This window comes from Gadus morhua, chromosome 14 (genome assembly GCF_902167405.1).
Source record: "Gadus morhua chromosome 14, gadMor3.0, whole genome shotgun sequence".
Taxonomy (NCBI): domain Eukaryota; kingdom Metazoa; phylum Chordata; class Actinopteri; order Gadiformes; family Gadidae; genus Gadus; species Gadus morhua.
In genome coordinates, this window is record NC_044061.1 from 3,578,609 (window position 1) to 3,601,536 (window position 22,928).

The 22,928-nt window shown below is 46.8% G+C and overlaps 1 protein-coding gene across 1 annotated transcript in view; it reads right to left on the minus strand.

Annotated features, from left to right (window-relative positions):
* LOC115558186 (protein kinase C-binding protein NELL1) overlaps positions 1 to 22,928 on the minus strand; it is a gene marked incomplete in the record, with an annotated part of 136,883 nt that overhangs the window by 99,717 nt on the left and 14,238 nt on the right. Inside the window, 2 exon segments of the mRNA XM_030376067.1 lie at positions 5,543 to 5,713; positions 15,238 to 15,388. Coding sequence (XP_030231927.1) covers positions 5,543 to 5,713; positions 15,238 to 15,388 — 322 coding nt within the window.

A 22,928-nucleotide genomic window follows, 5' to 3' on the forward strand; every position in this document is an offset into this window, starting at 1 on the left:
CCGAAGAACATACAGAGGACGGTTGGTTGGTGGTTGCATGTGACAAGTGGAGCCAATGTCATTACGCCGCATTAGCATCTGCGCTCCCAAACAAACACAGACCCAGACCGTCAAAATGTTCAGGAGGGGGGGGGCGGGGGTCTGTACAGAAAGAGACTGCCCTTAATTGAATTAGATCTATCCCCAAATTGCAATTAATACTCCAATGATGCAGCCCTCGTGACCTTGCGTTTGTTCTACAAGGAAGTGCTGCAAAAATAATCACGGCTAATTTCGCACAAACTCCCTCAGCTACACGGCGGATCCAAGTGCCGAGGACATCAAGAAATGTGTGCTTTACATATTTGTGTTTTTTGGTCTGCGTTTATAATTAGCCTGTCAGCTGCGTTTCTACACACAAGAAGAGAAGGTTGGAGGAAAATAAAAAGAGTGTTCAGCGACACGGACGATGCCCTTGGAGGAACGGGTCCCATGGGTGGTGTTTTGTACACTTCAAGCCGCCACGTTTTATTAAAAAACTATTTGCTCATGTGTCCCCATTTATTCTTGGTCAGAAAGGCATAATCGTAATCATACGAACATGTTAATTAACAGTGGAGATTTCATCTTTAATTAACTCGGTTTCTGATCAACACACCTGATAACGCACGTGTTTGTGAGAATATAAAGAGAATATAAAAATAGCAAATTACCTCGCATTACCTAGCTTCTAAACTAGCTCGCCTAATCAGGGTTACTGTGACAATAGGGCAGTCCAGAGAGACCCCACATGACTTCCCCTGGCTCCTCCCCCAGACGGGGGTCCAGTCAGGTGATGTAAGCCTCCTTACTCCAACCTCCTTCAGTGCATCCTGAGCTTTAAAACAAGCTCATCTTCCTCCCAGCTCCAAATAGTCCTAGGGCCGGGGGCATCCCCGACAGATCCTCCTCGGACGGCTCATGCGTGGCCAGAGCGAGCGTAGCTGTACTTTCGAGACTACCCTTGATCTGGCACTTATTGTATGTTGTACATGCTTGGACTTAAAAATTGTACTTAGCATTGTGTATCTTTGTTGCATACGGGGAATGGGTTAACCTAGTGATTATAAGTGCTTGGCACTCATGTTCCACGAACATCCTTACTGTACCGACAGAGATATATTGTTGTTCCTCTTTCTTCTGACACATGTACTTATGAAAGTCGCTTTGGATAAAAGCGTCTGCTAAATGCCCTGAATGTAAAAATGTAAAGCGCTGAGCTTACTTAATCACACACAAGTTGGTTGTGTCCGTGACCAAGTGGGGGTAACATATAGCTTGAATCCGCCATCTCATCCCGACGATCACATTAGTTCAGCTGCTAACTTCCGGTAGATTTTACAACCTATAAGTCCATATACCTCAATACCCCCTCAATGGGAGCAGCCCTCCCATCCTTCCCTCAATCGAATCCCCCAACTGTGGATAAGGACGCACAGTTAAACACCCATCTGAACCGATCCCAGCCAACGCTGTCGTTGACAATGTGACTAAGCCAAGAGCCAAAAGCCTAGAACTTAATACAGGGGCAATTCAAGCAGCTCCCCTCTTGGTTGTGACAGTTATGGGCGGTTGCGGTTGACCGCTGGCTGCGAGGGGCTGAACGGGCCACAGCTCGGAGGATAAGCCGGTCAAACTGCACCCCATCATTTGGTCAGCAGACAGACATTAGTCACAGACAGCTAGCCTGAGTGCCTGAGTGAAGCTGTATGAATCCAGGTCAGGGAGAGAGAGCAGCTGGAGAGACTGCTGACCCCTCCAGATCCTCAAAGGACCATCCTGCCGGGCAAAAGGTCGTCTCTTTAAGACCTGCTAGAAGTAAGACTCACGCGACTTGAACAACCACACAGGGTTCGAGTCTCTCTCTCTCTCTCTCTCTCTCTCTCTCTCTCTCTCTCTCTCTCTCTCTCTCTCTCTCTCTCTCTCTCTCTCTCTCTCTCTCTCTCTCTCTCTCTGAACCCTGAGAAATAATACTTTCTGTGGAGATCCCGCCTCCGCGTCATCAGTACAGATGGCCATGGCGTGCTATACTCTGCCACATACTGTTCATGTGTACATCTCAACAACATAAACACTATGTTAAACCCCCTCTTAGGGTAAACAGTGTAGACTGTGAGGTGTTTGCACGGTGTGATGCGCGCCACGCTGCCGCAGTGGGACCACAGCAGAGGATCGCAGCAGGGCTCCATGGCTGTGTGGTGTGTGCATGTCTAGGGTCTGTTGGGGAGAATGCTCAGCGCTCGCTCTCATTAGTCAACCGCAGAGGGACACAGATCACAGACTATGCTCCAATTGGTCAACCCCTGAGACACAGATCACAGACTATGCTCCTATTGGTCAACCCCTGAGACACAGATTACAGACTACTCCTCCTTATATATTATATATATATATATATATATATATATATACACGCTCACATACATATAAATTGGTATCTGTTTCTGCAGACAGGGCTTTGGGACAATTTGTACCAAAAATAACGTTTTTTTCTCTTCCTTTAGCGTAAATTCCTTATGCTAATTAAAGGATAATACAGTCCTTGACGAGCATTGTCAGCGGTGTTCTGAGTCCTCGCCCGGCCTCATTACCACCACAGTGACATGCTTCTGCTGCTCCTTCAACACTCTGTCTACTTCAAACATAATTAGGTGTAAGGCTTTAGCAGGACAACTCTTATTACCCATCATACTTTTTAGCTGAATTATTCTGCCCAAAATGTCCTACTTAATTCCTTCGTACTTTACACTTGAACAATCGTCACAATTTTAAACCTTCTATACAAACTTTATGGAATGACTTAAAACCTGTCCTTTTTTTAATTTTACACCTAGAGAACCGAGATCAACCCAGCAAAGGAAACAACACAGATAACCATAGCAACCACCTTCCACACCATAGCAACCCCAAGAACACCATAGCAACCACATTCCACACCATAGCAACCCCAAGAATAGTATAGCAACCACCTTCCACACCATAGCAACCCCCAGAACACCATATAAACCGCCCAGAAAAAACTACCAACCACCAGAACACCATAGCAAACACCTAGAACACCATAGCAACCACCTCGAATAAACTAACAACCATCTACAACACCATAGAAACCATCCAGAACACCCTAACAACCACCTAATGCAACCAACAAGAACACCCTAGCAACCACAGAGAACACCGTAGCAATCAAAGCGATCGATATAACTTCGATAAGAAAATTAGTACGATTAATAATAAATTAAACATAATTACATTTATTTGACTACTATGACTAACACAACAACCTGGCAAAATCCAAGTACTGCTCTTTCTAAATATGCTAATATCACAAGAACCACTTGTGGTGGTGGTTGTGTTTAGCTTGCATCAGCTGGTCTGATCCCAGCAGGGGGGGAAGAGCTGGATGACACTAACCAGCGGGAAGGGAATCATTTGCACTTAATTGAGGAGCAAAGTAAGCCATCGACCCCCCCCGCCCCCCAGGGCCAGAGGGGGGGGATCTGTTGAGGGGGAAAGTGTCTGTCTACTGCCGTGTCTACCCAGGACCTCCCCCAGAGAGAAACGTGACATTAGTGTCCAGACTCGGGAGATATCTAGTCACTGAAGCGAATGGGCTGCAATGACTGTAACTAAGGACTAATGACAGAGAAGCACCGACTCAATGGAGACAGGGGGGGGGGGCCTGATGGTCACATCACAGATCCAGAGAGGATATAGAAGGTATAGAGTGGCTGTCAAGGGTCCATCGGGGTGGGGTCGGGTGCTGGTGGGGAGGGCAGGGGGCTAGTTTAAATGTTAATGGTAATAGACTATATTTATACAGCACTTCTTTCACCAGTGGCCACTCAAAGAGCTTTACAATTTTGCCTCACATTCACACACACATTCACACACCGACGGCGGAGTCAACCATCCAAGGCGACAGCCAGCTCGTCAGGAGCGGTTAGAGTGAGGTGTCTAGCTCAGGGACACCTCGACGCTCGCTAGGAGGAGCTAGGAGGAGCCGGAGATCGAATTAGCAACCTTCCGGTTACAGGTCAACACGCTCTACCTCCTGAGACACACGCCGCTCGAAATGTCATTGCTGAAAGCTTCATAAAAACGTCCTCCTCATTTTAGAGAAACATATGAGATGAAATAGGGGAGTGATGAGACCGTAGTTAATAAATGTACTCTGAAAAGAATAATGCTATCCTTCCTGCAGGCAATCAGCAAATATGATAAGCCTGTTGTAAACAAGCCTGGCATGCTTTTTCTTCATAATGTCTTCGTACAAATATAACACTGTATCACATGGTGGGTACATCTTCAGTTCAAGGCAGACCTACGAGACTCGGTGACATAACAAAGACGGCTAATTCCCTCTCGCCCATCCCCGTCCCCAGAGAGTGAGACACAAGCCGTCGTGCTGCGAGTGACGGCTGAGTGATGGATACCGCATTGAGATAAAACAGGACAGGCAAATGGACAGAGCCGCTGAGGTGAATAAGCAGCGAGGGAATCGATTCCGGACACTCGTATTGAATCGTATCCTATAGCTCTATTTTCCCCCGAGCCGTGAAAGAGGTGACAGAGAGAGTCACCTCTTTGTCCCCCCCCCCTCTCTCACAGTGGGGGGGGTGGGGGGTTGGCGGCTGGCAGATGATAACTGATACTACTTCAGAGGAGGAGTGAGACAGATTGGCACGGTGGGGGGAGGGGGGGGGGGGGGGGGTTCCCGATGGATCACTGGGGACAGGGGGGGTCGCACACACAAAAGGTCCTCGTGACGGGCGAATCGATGGAGCGATTGTTCTTCCGCCTTCCTCTTCATTATGTAAAGCGCAGCGAGGCACGGTGGGATTCACCGCGCGCGCAGACTGCTCTCTGCAGGCGCTCCTCGGCGAGGCCTGCGTGCACACATACGTCTCCCATAGGTCACACATGCACCCATAGGTCTGTGTGGATGTGGTGCATCTCGTTGCAGCTTCCCCTCACCTGACAGCACACGCATCGGGACAGGTGTGGACAAACATTTACCTTGATGGACGGACAGCTCATTAGGCCTGTCACTAACCCCCTTCCCCAGCCCCCACATACGGGACGCCAAGGAAGACCTCCACTTGACAGGTGGCACACTCAAAAAACAGGCATGAATGCATTTATGTGTAGATATTAAAACCAAAAATGGTGGGGTGTGCATATGGAATGAGCGTGTGCAAGCGCGTCTCTCTCTCTCTCTCTCTCTCTCTCTCTCTCTCTCTCTCTCTCTCTCTCTCTCTCTCTCTCTCTCTCTCTCTCTCTCTCTCTCTCTCTCTCTCTCTCTCTCTCTCTCTCTCTCTCTCTCTCTCTCTCTCTCTCTCTCTCCATTTTTCCTTATTAATGTAATGATGTGTTGACCTGTCAAGGTACTACAGATGAAAATTAGCTATTTCGCTGACTCTGGCACATTTACATTTTGACTGTAAGCTAAAAATGTCAATTGATGTGCATTGTCCCTTTTAAACAATTAAATAAAATAAATACCCGCACGCGGCCCAGTTACCTGTTGCAGTCGACGTGGAGCAGGAGGTGCGTGGCGCTGATGGTGAGTGCGATCTTGTGCCACTGTCCGTCGGCCAGGCGGTAGGGGAAGGACTCGGAGCGGGGCTTGCCGTTGAAGCGGTAGTGGTAGCGGATCTCCTCCCTCACGCCACTGCTCTCCAGCTCAAAGTAGCTGCACACACAGAAACACACAGCGGACACAAATTGGCTGTCGTCCTGTTGACCGCCGAGATGCGGTGTGTCCCGGTTCATTGCTTCCTATCACAGACTCGTGTTCCTGATTTAAAACACACGGATGCTGGAAATGTGCCTTCAGTGGAATGCTTACCGCGGGTTGTGACATTTGCGTGTAGTTGATATTTTACAGTATATGAATAGCTGACTGCTCAGACTAATTAAAAAGAGAGAAAGTGTGTTTTCTTTCCATGACCGGCCTTCTCATTTGAAATTGTAAATTATTGAAAATAACCCTGAAGAATACGAGGAAAGGTCCAATTTAAACGTAATTTGAAACCTGTATTTGGTGATTGTGTCCTGATACGATATCTCACTTTGATTCTCGCATATCTTCAACAAGATTTTATTTCTCGACCAGACGAAAGAATTCCAAGCGCACACTCAAAAAGGCATGCAGAAACCACTACTCTGGTAACTATGGCTACCATGCACTTCGCGATGGATCCATCCCTTGAAGTATTCCCCGATCCTTCCAGGAGCCGAGGGCTGTAGACACGGCAGGGATGAGCGCGTACGCTGTAATCTACGCCCGCTGTAGTGAAACAATAACCCACACTGAAGGAGGACAGCAACGAGATGGCTCCCGAAGCAAGCCGGTCTCCTCGGCCGTAATTGTGGCAACGTGGGGTCGGGCCGCACGCTGGCAGTACGGGGCCACGTCCACCCCAGACAGAAAACATTTGATAAACCACAGAGGAGGCTGTGGTTCCAATCAGACCGGAGCCCAGCGGTCGGCGCCGCGATCGCCCGAGGCAGCTCCCGCTGACATTTTAGCTGCTCCCCAACTTCACCACATTGTCACTCTCATACTAACACACACTAATATTAGAATACACACTGTGTGTCTGTCTGTCTGTCTGTCTGTCTGTCTGTGTGTCTCTCTCACAACACAGAATATACACAAAAAGATAGACAGGGACAGTTCAATCGGAAGACAGAAAACCAATATCCTGCCTTAAAATTTGGTTGCATGCACACATGCGCACGGGTGCACACGTGCGAGCGTTAGTGTGCAAACACACATCTCCTACTGAGCTGGAAGCCCTCATGCATATTAATGCACGGGGGTGGAGGAACGAAGAGCTACACCGTGGAATACCAACTACGGCAAATCGGAAGCCGATTCGTCCATCGCTGCATTTCACAGACTCATCGGCTCTCCTGAACACAGCACCATAAGGCTGCTGCCTCCTAGGATGAGATTCTCAGTTTCTCCCCCGGTATGAGAGGTGAGAGGAGCCTTCCGGGACTCGGCCTGGAGCTCAGAGTCCGGACGCAGCCGCCGCCGCCGTGGCGCTAGGTCTGGGGTTCCTGCGCCCAGACGCAGGAGCGAAGAGTACGCACCGAGTAGTCCACTGGAGCTGGGACACTATCCATCAGCAGGCCCGGCCTCCAGGCGCACACACACACGCACACATATAGACGTTAACATACACGACACACACATATTCACAGGTAGACACACACACACGCACTCAGGAACACACAAAAAGGCACACACACGCACACATATAAACGTAAACATACACGACACACATATTCACAGGTAGACACACACACACGCGCACACACGCACACATTTAAACATCAACATACACGACACACACACACGCACACACACAGGCACAAATACACACGCACAGGCAAACACACGGAGCTCTGACCTCGACGCTTGGAGTGGATGACTCTCAATCAGCCCCTCGCTGCAGGTTGTGTTATTATTAAAACAATTAACGCCGCGCTTATTAACAGGCCTCACAGGGAAGCGCTTCACTGGGACACCAACACCAAAATGCATCTACACACATCCAGCCTCGGCACCGGAGTTTGTTTGTGCGTGCGCAGTGTGTGCGTCTGTGTCCGTGTGTGCGTGTATGCGTGTGTGTCTCATTCAGTGTGTGTGCCTGCGTGTGTGTGTGTGTGTGTCTGCGTCAGTGTGTGTGCGTACGTGTGTATGTGCTTGCCTGTGCGTGTGTGTGTTTGCGTGTGTGTTTCTGCTTGTCCAGAGTGTGTGTCCACGCATTAGTCTGGAATGAGTGTAGATCACACGCTGTTGGCCGCTGACCTGACAGTTATTTCACTCACAGCAGCGGGGGGCCAAACAGGGCTGACACTCGTCAGCAGGAGAAGGCTGATTTCCATAAAACTGAGGACCTGAATGAGAACGAATACGAGGGGCTTCTTCAGCCCCCCCCTCTATCAGTCAGCCACGCCGCGGCCCCCCTGGGGGGGCCGTGAGTGGGACATTTGTTGATTAAAAATAACATCAACGAAGCATTTCCCCTTTTCCCGCTGATGAAAAGCTCATCACCGTCCTCATCTTCCTCTCTCCTAAGCCTCCTGACGGCGCGATGCATCAACCAATCGCCTCGGAGATCCGACGCGTTGAGTCAACGAGGCAACGAAAGGCAGCGACTAAAGACCCTCTGACAGTCGGCCCTTCAATCGTTTACCGCCAACGTTTCTTCAGCAGGCGTTCTCCTTACTTTAAATGCGTGCTCCCCCGCGGCGCGACTCAATTTGCACCAATGTATATCATTTGCATCGATTGAGTCATTCGATGGAGCACCCGCTTAAACGGCCGTGTCTATCTGAGGCCCCCATTAATGTGCATTCCAAAGCACCGGTCACACAATGAACCCCCCGTTATAAACGAGCCAACGATCAATTAACAAAAACGCTCAACTGCCAGTGGGTGTGCTTTACGCAGAGTCCCTTGAGCTTGTGTACGCGCACGCACGCACACGCACACGCACGCACGCACGCACACGCACACACACACACACACCACGAGAGGCTTGGAAGACCAGCTATACCTCTCCCTCCAGGAATGACCGCGGTTGCAGCCCAAGGTGACAGTTGAGGCCTTGTGTTCTAATGACTTGGCAACTTCAACGGCGATTGTGTTCTCATTGGCTATTCTGAAATGTGCCTTGACTGGTACACACATTCAGCAGAATCTGACTCGCACACTCGTGGCAGAGAGACCTCGATGGCTGCGTGGGGGAGAACGAGCGAGAGAGAGCGAGCGGCCGAGCAAGCGGGGTGTGGGTAAAGATCCCCGCCTTGGTCGTACGCTGGAATGCGTACACTGCTCCACAAACACAGGCTCGTCAATAATTCACCGCAGGCGCTTAAACAGCCTCATCGGTGCAGCAGCAAGGCTATCGCCGAGGTGCGCGCCGCTCTGCACCCGTTGGCCGTGAGGTAATTGTATCAGGCACAAGCTGTTGAGCCAAACGCTGAAATGAAGGAGGGGTCCCGGGTAAGACGTTCATGGAAGAAGTGAGATCCAGCGCGGTGACAGATACCGCTGTTAACTAGCCTGAATGTTCCTTTGATGAAAGGGTAAACACAGCGTGTGAACCTCATCATTAGGATTCCGGTGTCATCCCTCTGGTTTGCGATCTGAATTTGTGTGCTCTCTGCGTGCTAGCGCGCTTGTGTGTACGTGTGTGTGTTTCTGTGTACGTGTTTCTGTTTACGTGTTTCTGCGTACGTGTGTGTACTTGTGTACGTGTGTGTGTGTGTGTACTTGTGTGTGTGTGTGTGTGTGTGTTTTTGTGTGTGTGCATACATGTGTGTGCGTACGCGTGTGTGTATGTGTCTGTGTTTGTGTGTATATGTGTTTGTGTGTGTGTGTGTGTGTGTGTGTGTGTGTGTGTGTGTGTGTGTGTGTGTGTGTGTGTGTGTGTGTGTGTGTGTGTGTTTGCATACTTGTGTGTCTTTGCGTGTGTGTCGCGCAGCTCTTTCTTACGGAGGGCAGCTGCTAGCCAATTACCCGCTCGACGGGGAGGTCAAAGCGTGTGTCTCTAACAATGTGATCCAACAAGTGGCCCACAGGCGGAGTTGAGCCTGTCAACAGAGGCAAAAGCATTGTCGACATCATCTAATGGGAGATGCTTTTTGCTTTATTTCCTCGCATTACATCACGCCGGGTTTAATGTGACACACATGATTCGCTGCTAGTGTAAGGAACAACGACGTATGAGGAAAACAAGGATGAAAGATGGGCAAGTTCCTAGTCTATGTCCTATGTCTATATATATCAACTCTGCAGTCAACAATGTGTGTGTGTGTATGTTTGTGGGCACAAGCCACTGAATATACAAACACACTGAACATGGTGGATTACTATAGAGGAAGCATGATTCACCTCCTATAATATCGGAATAGCTTTACCATTATACAAAACCACCTTACCTCAAATAGGTAAATTTATTTTGATGACGGTAAATGGACCTCTTTTGTTAGAGAAGCGCAGATTGCATTGTGATCAGAAATAGATGTTTTTGCGCTCTAATATCCCTAGATATAGCCAATCAAGTCGTTTTTATATTGAGGTCAGGGCACTTAAAATAAAGTTGGAAAATTGCCTTAATGTAATCGACTGCTGTGTCTTTCTATTTAGCAAAGAAAATGTGCGAAGAAAACCAATAACTACCAGCCCATCAACGGATCAGAGAAAGTAGGACCCAAACCAATCATTTAGACTTTTCCTTTCTTTGAGCTTGATGATAATTATTCATGATTTTATATAATGTTCAGATTACATAACCTACACTTGTCACAGAAGAAAATAAATGGCATGGTCGTTAATTCTGGCAGATTATCAATCATCTGCAAGTTCTGCCCCATGCATAAACAAACTCACACTTTATGGCATTGCCCAATATTTATTACCAAGTATTCAAACCAACAGACCATGAAATATAACTCAAAACATAGCTCTTCACATGTGCTTTACAGATGTATGTGCCACTTGTTAAGCACTATTTGTATGTCGTACATTCTTGCACTTATAAATAGTACTTAGCATTGTGTAGCATCTTATCCTAGCTAGCTTTGTTGTATACGGGGAATGGGTTATCCTAGTATACATCCTATATAGTAAGTCCTTAGCACTTGGTTCTATGAACATCCTTACTGTACCGACCGTGATATATTGTTTCTCTTTCTTCTGACAAATGTACTGTGGATAAAAAGTAGCTTTGGATAAAAGTGTCTTCTAAATGCCCTAAATGCAAATGTAAGTGATGTTTGGTTGTGTGGGCTCGTATATCGTTTGTTTAGGGTACCCAAAGGCTACGCATGTAATCTTGAGGGGATCCATGTGACATTGTTCCCCCTCTTTGGCTCAGTGTACGAAAAGTACTCAACACCTGACAGCTTTCTTCTTCTGAGGAATCAGTATCATTTCTCCAGATGTAGGGCTCGAACGTCAGCCCATCCTTCACGTGTTTGGATGTCAGGGGGGGATTGTACGAGCTAGGAATATACTGGAGTACAGGCAGCCTCCCTGGCAGCGTACAGCAGCCGGGGTACTACACACACACACACACACACACACACACACACACACACACACACACACACACACACACACACACACACACACACACACACACACACACACACAAAGACATCACTCAAACACACACAAACAGTTCATCATACCTGTTTGAGGGGGCAAATACACGTCGGGGTTGAATAAGGACGTGTAGCTAATGGTAACTCCTCAAGTGAGATGGTGAACAAGTTTTTGGCACCGCAGGCGAGCTGCTAGGAAGAAAGTGGAAGGATCGACTATTGGGACGAGCAACAGCACAGGGATAACCACTTGATCCGGTCGCTCTTAAAAGGGGAAGGAACCCCTTCACCAATGTGTACACCAGCGCTAAACCACTCTTACAGAAATATGTAGGCATACGGAGAAAAATAAGACAGAGGAACAAAGCGCCAAGCATCCAGACTCAATGGATTCTGTTGGTTCTGTTGGCATTATTTCTCCGTTTGAAAAATGACTGACAGGCTGCCCAAGGGTTCAACGTTGTCCAAATTGATTTCACAAAAAGTGTTTTTTATTTCATGGTGCAATTTCCTCCAGGTATCAAAAGGTGTGATATCTAAAGAATCTAAAAGTACGGGCTTGGTCAAATTGAAAGACTTCGTATTTTGAAGATAAAGAAAGTAATGAAGGGTGACCGTCATCATTAGATGTCTGCTGATACCCATTTGGTTCTTATTGAAAAAATCTCTATAGCGATAAGGAAATATCTCAATAAATCAAATACAATGTTATAAAAAATGATGGAAGATAAAAGATTGAAGTCAGCTCGAAAAATACTGATATGCCATCGAGCTTCGGAAATTGAACATTGCCGTTTAGAAAAGGTTAATTAAAGAAATGATGTCCAGCTTACGTAAAGATTTTGAAGCTACAGAGTAGGTCTCAAATCAAGCAAAACCAATTAGTAGATAAGTAGATTATCTATCGCTTGAGGAAAATGGATGCAGCACTGCTGTAAAGCTTTCTCTGGTGGTAACGATGAATGGATTGTCATTAAAACAACACTGCATGCAGTGTAATTCTCCGTAAATGCATGATGGCTAATCGTATGGATCTCCATTTCAATAGCCCGCCCCTGTCTTCTGGCCTACTCCGATAGTCTCCTTCAATGTGATCCCCCTACAGCGTGAGCCAAGGCACAATTCCCTGTATGACAAGTGACTGTTGGTATTCTTAACATATGGGGAGAAATAGACGAGAGCAGGCGAGAGAGAAAAAATGAGATAGAAATAGAGAGGGACACAGAGGGAAGAGCAGGCGAGAGATAGAGTGAGAAAGAGAGGGAGAGAGCAGGCGAGAGGGAGAAAGAGGGAGAGCAACAGAGGGAGAGAGAAAGGGAGAGAGAGAAAGCGAGAGCAAAAGCCAGCCCAGAATAGGACCAGCAGTGCAGGGGGAAACATCATGTGAACAGAGCAGGTGGCAGCACTGGCTGTGCACCACTGATGTTTGGATGTGGTTAGTTGAGAGGAACAGGGAGAAATGGCAGGCTTTTAGTTTGATCACGGTCGTGACACCTCTGCTGCTGACAATGGGAGCCACTGCAAAGGCCCGCGAAATAAACTGCTTGCATTGCCAAAAAAATAACATTAAAAAAAATAGAAAAGGCGACATATGTTCTGTACAATCCGAAGTGGGAATAATAAACCTGTGGTATTCCTGGGCCTTCGGCCAGGAAAAACGAATCCCGGTGGAAGGTTTCTCTTCCATTTCTTTACCTGTGAGAATGGAAGTGAAGGATGATGGGAGGATATTATCAAACTGGGAGAGGGAATAAAGGAGTTGGGTCCAGGCGGGGGAGGTTTGATTGTGATGGGAGCGCGGCAGAGAAGGGGAGAAGGGGACAGGGGGGACGCCTGATTGGAATTGTCGCCGCGGCGAGAGCTGTCGGTCCGATGGCCGGCTGACTGAAAGGTCCGCCATGATGGGAGAGAGCCAGGCCTCTGACGGGCCTGATGGGGCCCTTGGAAGAAAAGCTGCACTGGTTCTGGGGGTTAGAGATGGATGCGTCAGTCCCATGGACACAACAGGGGGTTGTCAATAAAGTGTCAGATGGCAAGATTTAATTTCAAGAAATCCACTGAAGTAAACTATTAGGAGGTAGAGCGGGTTGGCTGGTAACCGGGAGGTTGCTAGTTCGAACCCTGGAGTGTCGAGGTGTCCCTGAGCAGGGCACATCACCCTAACAGCTCCAGACGAGGTGGTTGTCCCCTTGCGTGGCTGACTCCGCCGTCGGTGTGTGAACGTGTGCATGAATGGCTGAATGTTAGGCAATATTGTAAAGCGTTTTGAGTGGCCACTTGTTAGAATAGCGCTGTATAAATGCAGTCCATTTACCATCCATTCGATACTAAATAAATGCTTTATAATAGGACCCTAAATAATAACCGTGTTTCAGGGTGAGAAAGTATTTCAACAGAGTTGAACAGCAAATTCGCAGAAACATTTCAAAGATACAGAGTGAGAACTGGTGCGATGGTTTCCAATGGGTTCAGGGGTCATCAAAGTGTCCCAGAGATGGTCGCGCCCTTCCTGCTTGCACATCAGACCGCTCGGTTGCGTCCGAGGGTCGTTGAGCGTCTCTTTATGGCAACATTTGCTTTAGTCCGACAGCGGCTGGCCGCTAAATGTGCGCGCATGCCGTGGTGCATGTGGTCTTGCTCTGCTGCCTTCAGCGGTAGATTACAGTCAGTTGGCTTCAATTAGCCTTGCTGTTGTTTGGCCAGCCTGCTGTGCAACAATTACGCCTGCAGCTAATGAGTGTGTGCTTGTGCGTGTGAATGTATTGTGTGCGTGTGAGTGCATGTGTGCGTGTGTGTGTGTGTGTGTGTGTGTGTGTGTGTGTGTGTGTGTGTGTGTGTGTGTGTGTGAGAGAGCAAAGAGAAGAAAACAGAGGGGGCCATAAAGGCAGAAAATGGCAGGAGATAAAGGTGAGATACGCTTCCCAGAGGGAGCTAGAGAGACGGAGAGAGATAGAGAGATAGAGAGACAAAGAGAAAGAGAGGCCAAGAGACGGAGCGAGAGAGATAGAGAGACAAAGAGAAAGAGAGGCAGAGAGACGAGAGGGAGACGGAGACGGAGCAGGGATGGAAATGTTCTGGGTTCTCAAGGTGACCTTGGTACAACACACAGCAGGGACTAAGTATGAGTCTGGCCATTTTCACAGGGAACATAGCATACATGTCCATGCCCACACACAACAGAACACATGTCCGCGCTGACAACACCTCGCACACTTAGCATTCAGGCCCCACACCACGCCGTCGTTCCATGGCAGTTCACTTTGCCAGGGTTCTTTAGAGAACTGAAAGCTGTTACCTTTAAGAGCAGGATTCAGGGGGAGAAAGGGTGAGGGAGAGTGGGAGGGGAGTGGGAGGGAATCAATGCTGCCTGCCCTTTAAAAACAATTTGCCCATATAGATCCCCAGGTGGGATAGGGGGGAGGGGGGAGTCTAACTCACAGGTGCCACTCAAGTCAGACCTGTGGCCTTTCCCACTCTGTAATCATAACCGATTCATTTCAACGCTAGTTTTTGCGAAAACAAGAAAAAAACCTGCAACACCCATTATCGCTGGGAAAATTCAGAGGAAAGGCTCGGAGGAAATGTGTACCTGTTACCGCGGCTAGGCGACTGCGTGACAGCTCCATTACAAAGTTTTATGTCTGAGTGGAGCTTGAACCGAGGCAGCGGCACATATTCATCATGATCCTACACTGATTCTGATTTATAGGGCCATTCTGAGTGGAGAGTTAACATACATAAAGTATGTGCAGTGTGTCCGCTCTGATCCCCCTTTCTGTCATGCTATATCTTCCGTTTGCACACATATTTTATGATTAACCATGGTCCTACAGCATTTGGGAGACCTGATTCTTTGTCAGGGGGTTGGAACACAGACTGGGAGCAATCAAAATGACATTGTTCTTTACTAGATCAAAAGTCTCTACAATTATGTTTAAGAGGCAGTATTACTCTCAACAACACCCAGCTGTGCCCTTGCTTACTGTGTCTGTGCACGCGTGTCTGTGCGCGTGTGCGCGCATGGGAGTTTGTGCATGTGCGCATATCTGCGTGTGTGCGAGCACGTGCGCAGGCTGGTGCATTTCGTACCTGTGCTCTGACTCGTGGATGGAGAAGATGACTCCAGAGGTGGACGCCTTCTGCTGGATGGAGGCCAGGAAGGTGAACTCCGTCTTACTCCGGAACATCTGCACCACCCTCTCCGTGAGGTGTTCTGGAGCATACACAGCTCTCCCCACATCTGGAAAGACGCAGCAGAAGAGACGACTATAAAAGGAGGGGATGTGATACGGCTGCTTCTGCCTCCCCTTGTATACGGCGGATCGCTCCATTAGCCTGCTAAGCATGCGACGGTCTGAGGCTGGAGGCGGGTATTAGGAAGAGGGATGAGGGTAATGGTGGAGAACACATCAGCGCCTGGAAACCCCTCACCTGTGTCAGCCATTTTAACCGTACCCGGGTTTGGGGCATCTGATCATTTGCATCTGAACATTAAAGCCTGGAACTATAAATGATCCAACACGAATGATGACACATTTTCACATACATATTGTGGTTGTATTATAGGTGTAGCAGTTCAGCTGCGTCCCAGTTTGGTTTTATTTCATGTGTTTTCGGTTCGGTTCTATATAGATATATATATTTTTTCCCTTTATTAACCAAGAGAAGGCTCACTATGGCATCAAATCCTACATTCCTCCAACAATAAACAAAGTGAAACATGCTGTAAAGCACAGTAATCTTAACCATGTATCTAAGTCTGTGGGATATGGTTGTGAACACTATGAACATGCCCACTCCTTTGGCGATTCTATTGTATCGGTCTGAGTTGGTTGGAAGATGTTTGCTGAAAGTTCAGAGAAGTTAGTAAGGAGGTAAGTGGTTTACATTTACATTTAGCAGACATTTTCATCCAAACAAACGTGCAACCATTTATACACATATTCACACACCGACGGCGGAGACAACCATGCAAGCTAAGAGCCAGCTCCGGAGAGCTTAGGGTGAGGTGTCTTGCTTAGGAACAACTCGACAATCAACTAGGAGGAGCAGGGGATTGAACAAGCAACCCTTTGGTTACAATTCAACCCGCCCTACCCCCTGAACTAAGCCAACCTTGTTGTTTAGGTCTAGCCCCGACCGGAATCTCTCCTACGGCCCTGGACAGTTTGAAGTTTGGATGATGATTCCATATACACCTCAACATGTTGACCCACTAGTATGGGCAGGACAAGCGCATGTCAGGCATGGTCACTGATTCATCCATCACATTTTGTGCTGGACTTGGTCAACGTAGAATCCTAATGTTGCAGGACTTAAATGACAATGGAGGAGGTAACAACTACTGGCTCTCTCCGGTCACCATTCTCTACCTCCATGCAGTGAAGTTAGTATCATATTGGATGTTTGTCAACTTTACTTTGGTCTCTCACTTTCTGTTTCCTACTGACCAGCAATCAGCGCAGTGACTGACGTTATCTATGGTCTGTGTTGTTTCTTCGTCAGTAAATAATAGCGGTAAGGTATAAAGTCCTGCCACAATTAATCAACTATCACTGCTTGTAATAATTATGGTTGTGCCTCCAAAATGGGCCAAAGTCAATGGTCTCAATTCTTTTCTTTGCCTTGCTGAACTGTGCGTGTTTGCCGCGCGCTCCAAACCGCATGTACCTACATTTGACAGAACCGTTACACTCCTAGCATGAATTATGTATGTACAGATAGACAAAAATACTTGACTTCTCAATGGCCTCAGCCTGCCATGTGTTTTGGTATTTGATGGATGAATGTGCTTTTGCAGACCAAGAGGACAGATTTGACCTAGAGCATCGCGGTTCGGGCTGGAGGTGACAGACTGTCCCGTCTAGGAGGAGCCAGTGGCTGGCTTAGTGGCAAGGGCTTTTAAAATTCCCTTGGGTGACCTGTCTGGTCTCACACTCCTGCTGCCGGCTACCAGACATTCAGACTACAGCCCGCTGAAGGCATTCCACACAGGCCTTCTGGGTCACACACACACACAACTCCTATCAGAGTCCTCTGAATAATTGTAAACAAACAATGCTGTGACATGCAACAAACGGTCACGCACACAACTCTGGGAGCTAAGTTGCTAGATATATATGCACTCAGAAAATTAGCATGAAAATTCTCATAGAGTGATTGTTGAGCAATTATCCGGCTTTTGATGAATGCTGTCTCATTCCACTCCAATCAACCCAACCTCTCGCTGGCTATTTGCCTCTCACACAGACGTTACATTTTCAAGTTTAATTATCCAAAAAACAACAAGAGACAAAAGTGTCAAAATTAAGATTCTAGACATTGAGATGTCATGCTGCTCGACTTATCAACAGTGGGCAATTAGTTAACAAGGCTGTCAAAAAGTTCCCAAGTTTCCAGCACCTTTGCCGTAGGTGGCAGTTACAGTATGTTTAGTCACATATGGTGTGAAAGCGCCTTTCGCTGTACATTCAATACATAAAGCAACAGATGCTATGAAAGCGACAGGAAGTCATAATGACAGGTAGTCACAATGACAGGACGTCATTGTGCGACGGTAAACAGGGAAATTCAGCAAAGACAGCAGCGTCAACCAGCTAACTTTTCTCTCATCAATCGAGCACAAAGGCAAAACGTTATGGATCGATTTGAAAAAGGATTCGACCTCGTATAAAACTGCAGCAAGCAACATCAACACCCAGCTACAATGACAGTGTTTTTAGTGTCAACATGTCTGGATGCCGGTTTCTTAGAGGATAACTTAATGTGTATACTCCACACATTAACATGCTCATCCACGTCTACCCTACCACATCCATCTGGCCTGAACAGAACAGCCATGTCACAACAAGGTCAACTTCGTGGCAAACATTGCGAAGAGGTTGTGCGTCCATATAGTCTGTCAGCAACTAGTGGATACAAGAGATTGTGTTCAATAAATCAAGATATTTATGTATACATGGACACAACAAAGGTGATTAATCGATGGACTGAAATTAATCGAATTTTGACAATTGATTTATCCTTCAAGTAATTTGACAGTATAAAGGGTTCATGGATAATCCGGCATTATTTTTGGTTCATTTACTATGAGGCTACATCTGACGTGATTTGGCGCGATGTTATTATCAAAGGCTGGTCGGTTGGTCCAAGCTCAGGGTAACTGGTGCACCTCACATGAACCGGAGCCAGGCTGCAGGATCTGCATGTCCATGTAAGCGGCTAACAGAAAGCACATGCCTACCCTGCAGACTTCCCTTATAGAGGCACAATGATGCATCTGGAATTTAACCACTCTGGGACAGTTGAATCAAGGTAAGCCAGGCAAATGCCAAGTTACAGGTATCTCGGCATACTCCTTTACTGTTGCAGTCCCATTTAAATATTTGGTAGATTGATCATTACAAAATGAGGAGTCATCATTGCAAGCACATTGAAGGCAACACTTTTGACTCTGGTAACTCTGATGGCATTTGCTACTATTAATGCTAACAACCAACGTGTGTTGAATGTATCGTTACCTTTAAGGAAACGATACCCGTTAAAACACATTTCCAGTTTCAGTTGGACTAGCTGCCCCTTGGCTCCTTTGAGCTTTAGTACCTCAGACACACCCACTAAATACATTTAATGTAATCTCGATCGATCTTTTAACATTTGCTAAACAAAACCTGCTTGTAATGAGGTCTCTATACCCAGTCCGAAGGTCAAAGGAGCTACTTTTTGGTCGGAACATAGATTGTAAGAGCTTGACATAAGGGCACTCGCTGGAGGGGGATGAAGGAGGAGGAAGGAGAGGCTGGAGGCTGAATGGACGGTGAGTCAAACAGAAGAGGAGGTCTGATCTCATCCACATTCTTCTATCCCGTTTGAAAAACTCCTTGCTTACTGAATCATAAAAAGTTGGTATGTGTAGGATTCAGTGGCATAGGGGTAAGGTTGCAACTAGTTTAGGCTGCAATTGTATCAACTACAGTACGTACTTCCAAAGATAAATAATCGTCAACAACATTAAGCAGCCAATTGTCAAGTGATGAGGTTCTTCGACAGATATAGAAATTGCAATTCGTTTTTTAGTCAGACTTTAAGTCATATATTGAAACTATATAGCTACGATGAAACAATTCAAATGCTTCCTCTACAGCCCTTTGTCCCTTCCGGGCTGCTGTAGAAGCACGCCGAGGCTTCTGGGATGTTGATATACCGGGTTCACTTTAAGGTAACGAAAACAGGATGATTCATATTTTGTTTGCACTAATTAAAACATACTTTCGAAAATTATATTCCATTTCCGCAAAGGCCGTTCGCTAGATGCTACTAAATTCTACACATCGCACCTTTAATGAATCTGAAATGAATGAAACATTGAGAGAGAAAGCAAGAGAGCGAAAGCAGGAGCGAGACAGAGAGAGAGAAAGACGGAGAGAGGGACAGAGAAAGAGACAGAGACAAAAAGACATAGACAAAGGGAGATGCACACAGAAAGCCACACAGAGACAGGTATGTGGGCAAATAAAGGCGCTTCTCCATCAAGATACTTCTCCTAGATTCTTCATCAGTCACATTCAGAAGAGAGACAGCGGCAGTGAGCCGAGCCAGGGACACAGAGGGGAACATACTGTATGTAGGAGAGGTAAACTTGGATATTGGCAAGAAATTGGCATAATAAACCCTCACTTTATGAATTCCCTAGCACGCGCCATGATAGCATTAGCATTCTGGCTCTCCATCACACAGTGCACATGCATTATTTGAACAGAAATGTGCAAAACTTGTCATGGGGGAATTGGCCTGAACTTGGGTGTTGTGTTCTCATGGAAGCAAACTCCCTAATCACATACTGTACAATTGTTACACGCAAGATGTTACACACATACACTAGAACAAACAGACAATCTTATATTCGAGGGTGACAGACTGGATATTAATAATGGCGCGTGCGTGCGTGCGTGCGTGCTTGCAATCCCCCCGTGCACCGGTTTGGGTTTAACACCACAGCTGGTGCTCATTGCTTTCACAGTCACACAATTACACTTTGCCCGGATAGGCACAGACATACATACACACGCAAACAACACCCCACACCCCCCCCCCCCACCAACACACAAACACACACACACACACACACAAACATAACAAAAACATAACATGGTCGGGTACACACACTACCACACATTCATGAAACACACAAAAACACAGTAACAGAACCTGTGCACACAGGGGAAAGAACTGACGCTGATGTGTTTTCTAATGTAGCCTTGAGTGCTAAGGTTTCTTTTACCCACAATGCCGATGGTCTGGCCTCATGCAACCATCCAGATATTCACGTTTGAGTTTCGCAACGATTATCAGTCTAGCCTTGGCCGGAACCAGCCATTGATTATTAAATATTGCCTCACTTTGTTAAAACAAACTCCAACACAATCAGTGTCGACTTCTGTTAATCTTGTAACGTTTTTATTCAGTCTGTTTTTTGGATGAAAACTACTTTGATTGCTAGACTCTCACAGTTTGTTTAACGGGAAGACTGGCCGCCCAAGCATTTGTTTAGCGGGCAGACTGGCCGCCCAATCATCATGGACTGAAACTCTACCGTGACTGGTCCTTTCATTTACGTTTCGGGAACAGGCTTTCATCTGTGCTGGACCCATCCGAAGAGGGACTCAGAATGTGTACGCCACGAGATCGGGACGTTCTCACGCGGCCCCTGCCGATGCTGGGCCTGAGGTAGGACCCTGGCCCCTCCAGCAGACCCCCGCACGACACAGCTAGACCCACCGAGGGGGTCCAGTAGGGCTGGGCGATTTTGGCGAAAAATAAAATCTACGATTATTTCAAACCAAACCCGATTATCGATTGTAAACAATATTTTCCAATACGTACCCACATCTACCACTCTGCTGCGTGCCTCAGTTTAAGAGATTGAATAAATGTGTTGTGCTCCGTCTTTCGGTTGCAACAGACTTTAAGCAAACTCTACACACAGTTCTGTACACACAGAAAACTTTTACAACTTTTTTTTTTCTTATAAAAAAATCGTTCTAAACCATTAATTCGAATTACGATTAAAAATGGATTAATCGCCCAACCCTAGGGTCCAGCATAACCCGGCACGACAAAGCCAGACCCACAGAGGGAGTCCAGCAGAACCAGCGTCCTACTGCCCTATCTGCCCTATTTATTTGATGCCATTTCGATTAAATTGCAAAATTGTATTTACTTATTTGATAGACTTTTACTCGTTTGTCAATTGTACTATCGTCTGTTAACTGACTTCATGAGCTACTTGATACCTGCATTTCCCCAAGAGGATGAAGAAAGTATACTATCTATCACCCACTAATTACCTTTGCACCTGTATACTTAAGAGTGGCAACGTGTGACATTGTAACATCGCCCCAGGTAGTAGGTGGGAAAAAAAACTGGGAGATGTTCAGTGTTCTGGAGAGGATTCCGTCTGCGATAACTGGCTGTGCCTCTGTGTGACAGGAACTGACCCAGAGTAGCTTGGCTGTGTTGGTGTGTGTGTGAGTGGCAGGGTTTTTGGAAAGTCGATGGTAAGATGAGAACAGCTCCCTGCAGGACACTCTTGTTAGTAAAGAGAGAGGGGCAGGCTGACCAGCATTGTTATTTGTGGAGTATATCAGTTATAGCAGCAGGTCCCAAACTTTGACTTGAGAGGTACTACTAAAATGTCATCAAGGCCTTTCGCAGACAACCTTGCCTGCAAATTGTGAAGATGGGATGAATACACAAGCTGTGGCTGAGCAAAGAGTGCCAGTGAATACAGTTATTGTTGTAAGAAGGCCATGGCTAGTGTGAAACTGTGAAATGAAAACTGAATGCACAAAGCAACACTTTTAAAAGCAGATAATATCAGCCACAATACGATATTTACCGAACAATATTTATATCAAAGACGCACTTGTTCAGAGTTCACCTAGACTCTGCATAGCACCAATACAATAAGTGCGCGAGAAGGCTGTTTTTAGGAGAATACGGGAGGGGAAGGGGCGTTGGGGGGAGGTTATGCAGAGTCCAGGTGAAATCACAACAAGTGAGTATGGAGTTTCTTGTAGAGGCTGGTGAGCGACTCTGCGGTCCTGACGTCGACAGGGAGCTCGTTCCAGCATTGCGGTGCCAAAACAAAGAACCCTGATTTTATTGATAACATTATTTGAATCCCTATCAATCGGCATTATCTACAGATGTGTCCAGGTGATTTGAAGCTACAAGCTAGTCGAAAGTTACGAATTTGGGCGCGATTCCAGATAGATTCGAGAAGCAGCCTGCTAGCCCCAGTCATTGTGATGGTGCTGCTAGCAAAGAGGAACAAAAGCAAGCAAAACACAGCAATCCTTAAAAAGCTATATTGTCTCCTCGCTTTTGTCGCTATACAAATAACACCTTTGTTGAATGAATTTAACCGCTTTAGAAAGGAAAATGAAAGAACGGTTAGTTTATTAATAACAGCAACATTTGCAGCAATGGTCTCCCCTGCGTCGGATTCAGAGAGAGAAGGATTTGTTCGCTCGTTCTTTTGTCCAACTGCGGTGTTGCCCCGAGCAGCAATGTTCTCAGAAAAATATCCCCGGTGGGAATATTTGAACACCATTGCAACACTAGCCTGAATACTGTAGCATATTGATGTGGAATAGATATTGTGAGAATAGAATGACTCTTGCCGGTAAAGAAATTAGTATTGCAGTTGACCTAAGACTCACAAGTTAACCTAGACTCTGCATAGCCTCCCCACTTCACCCCCCAACCTCCCCTTATTG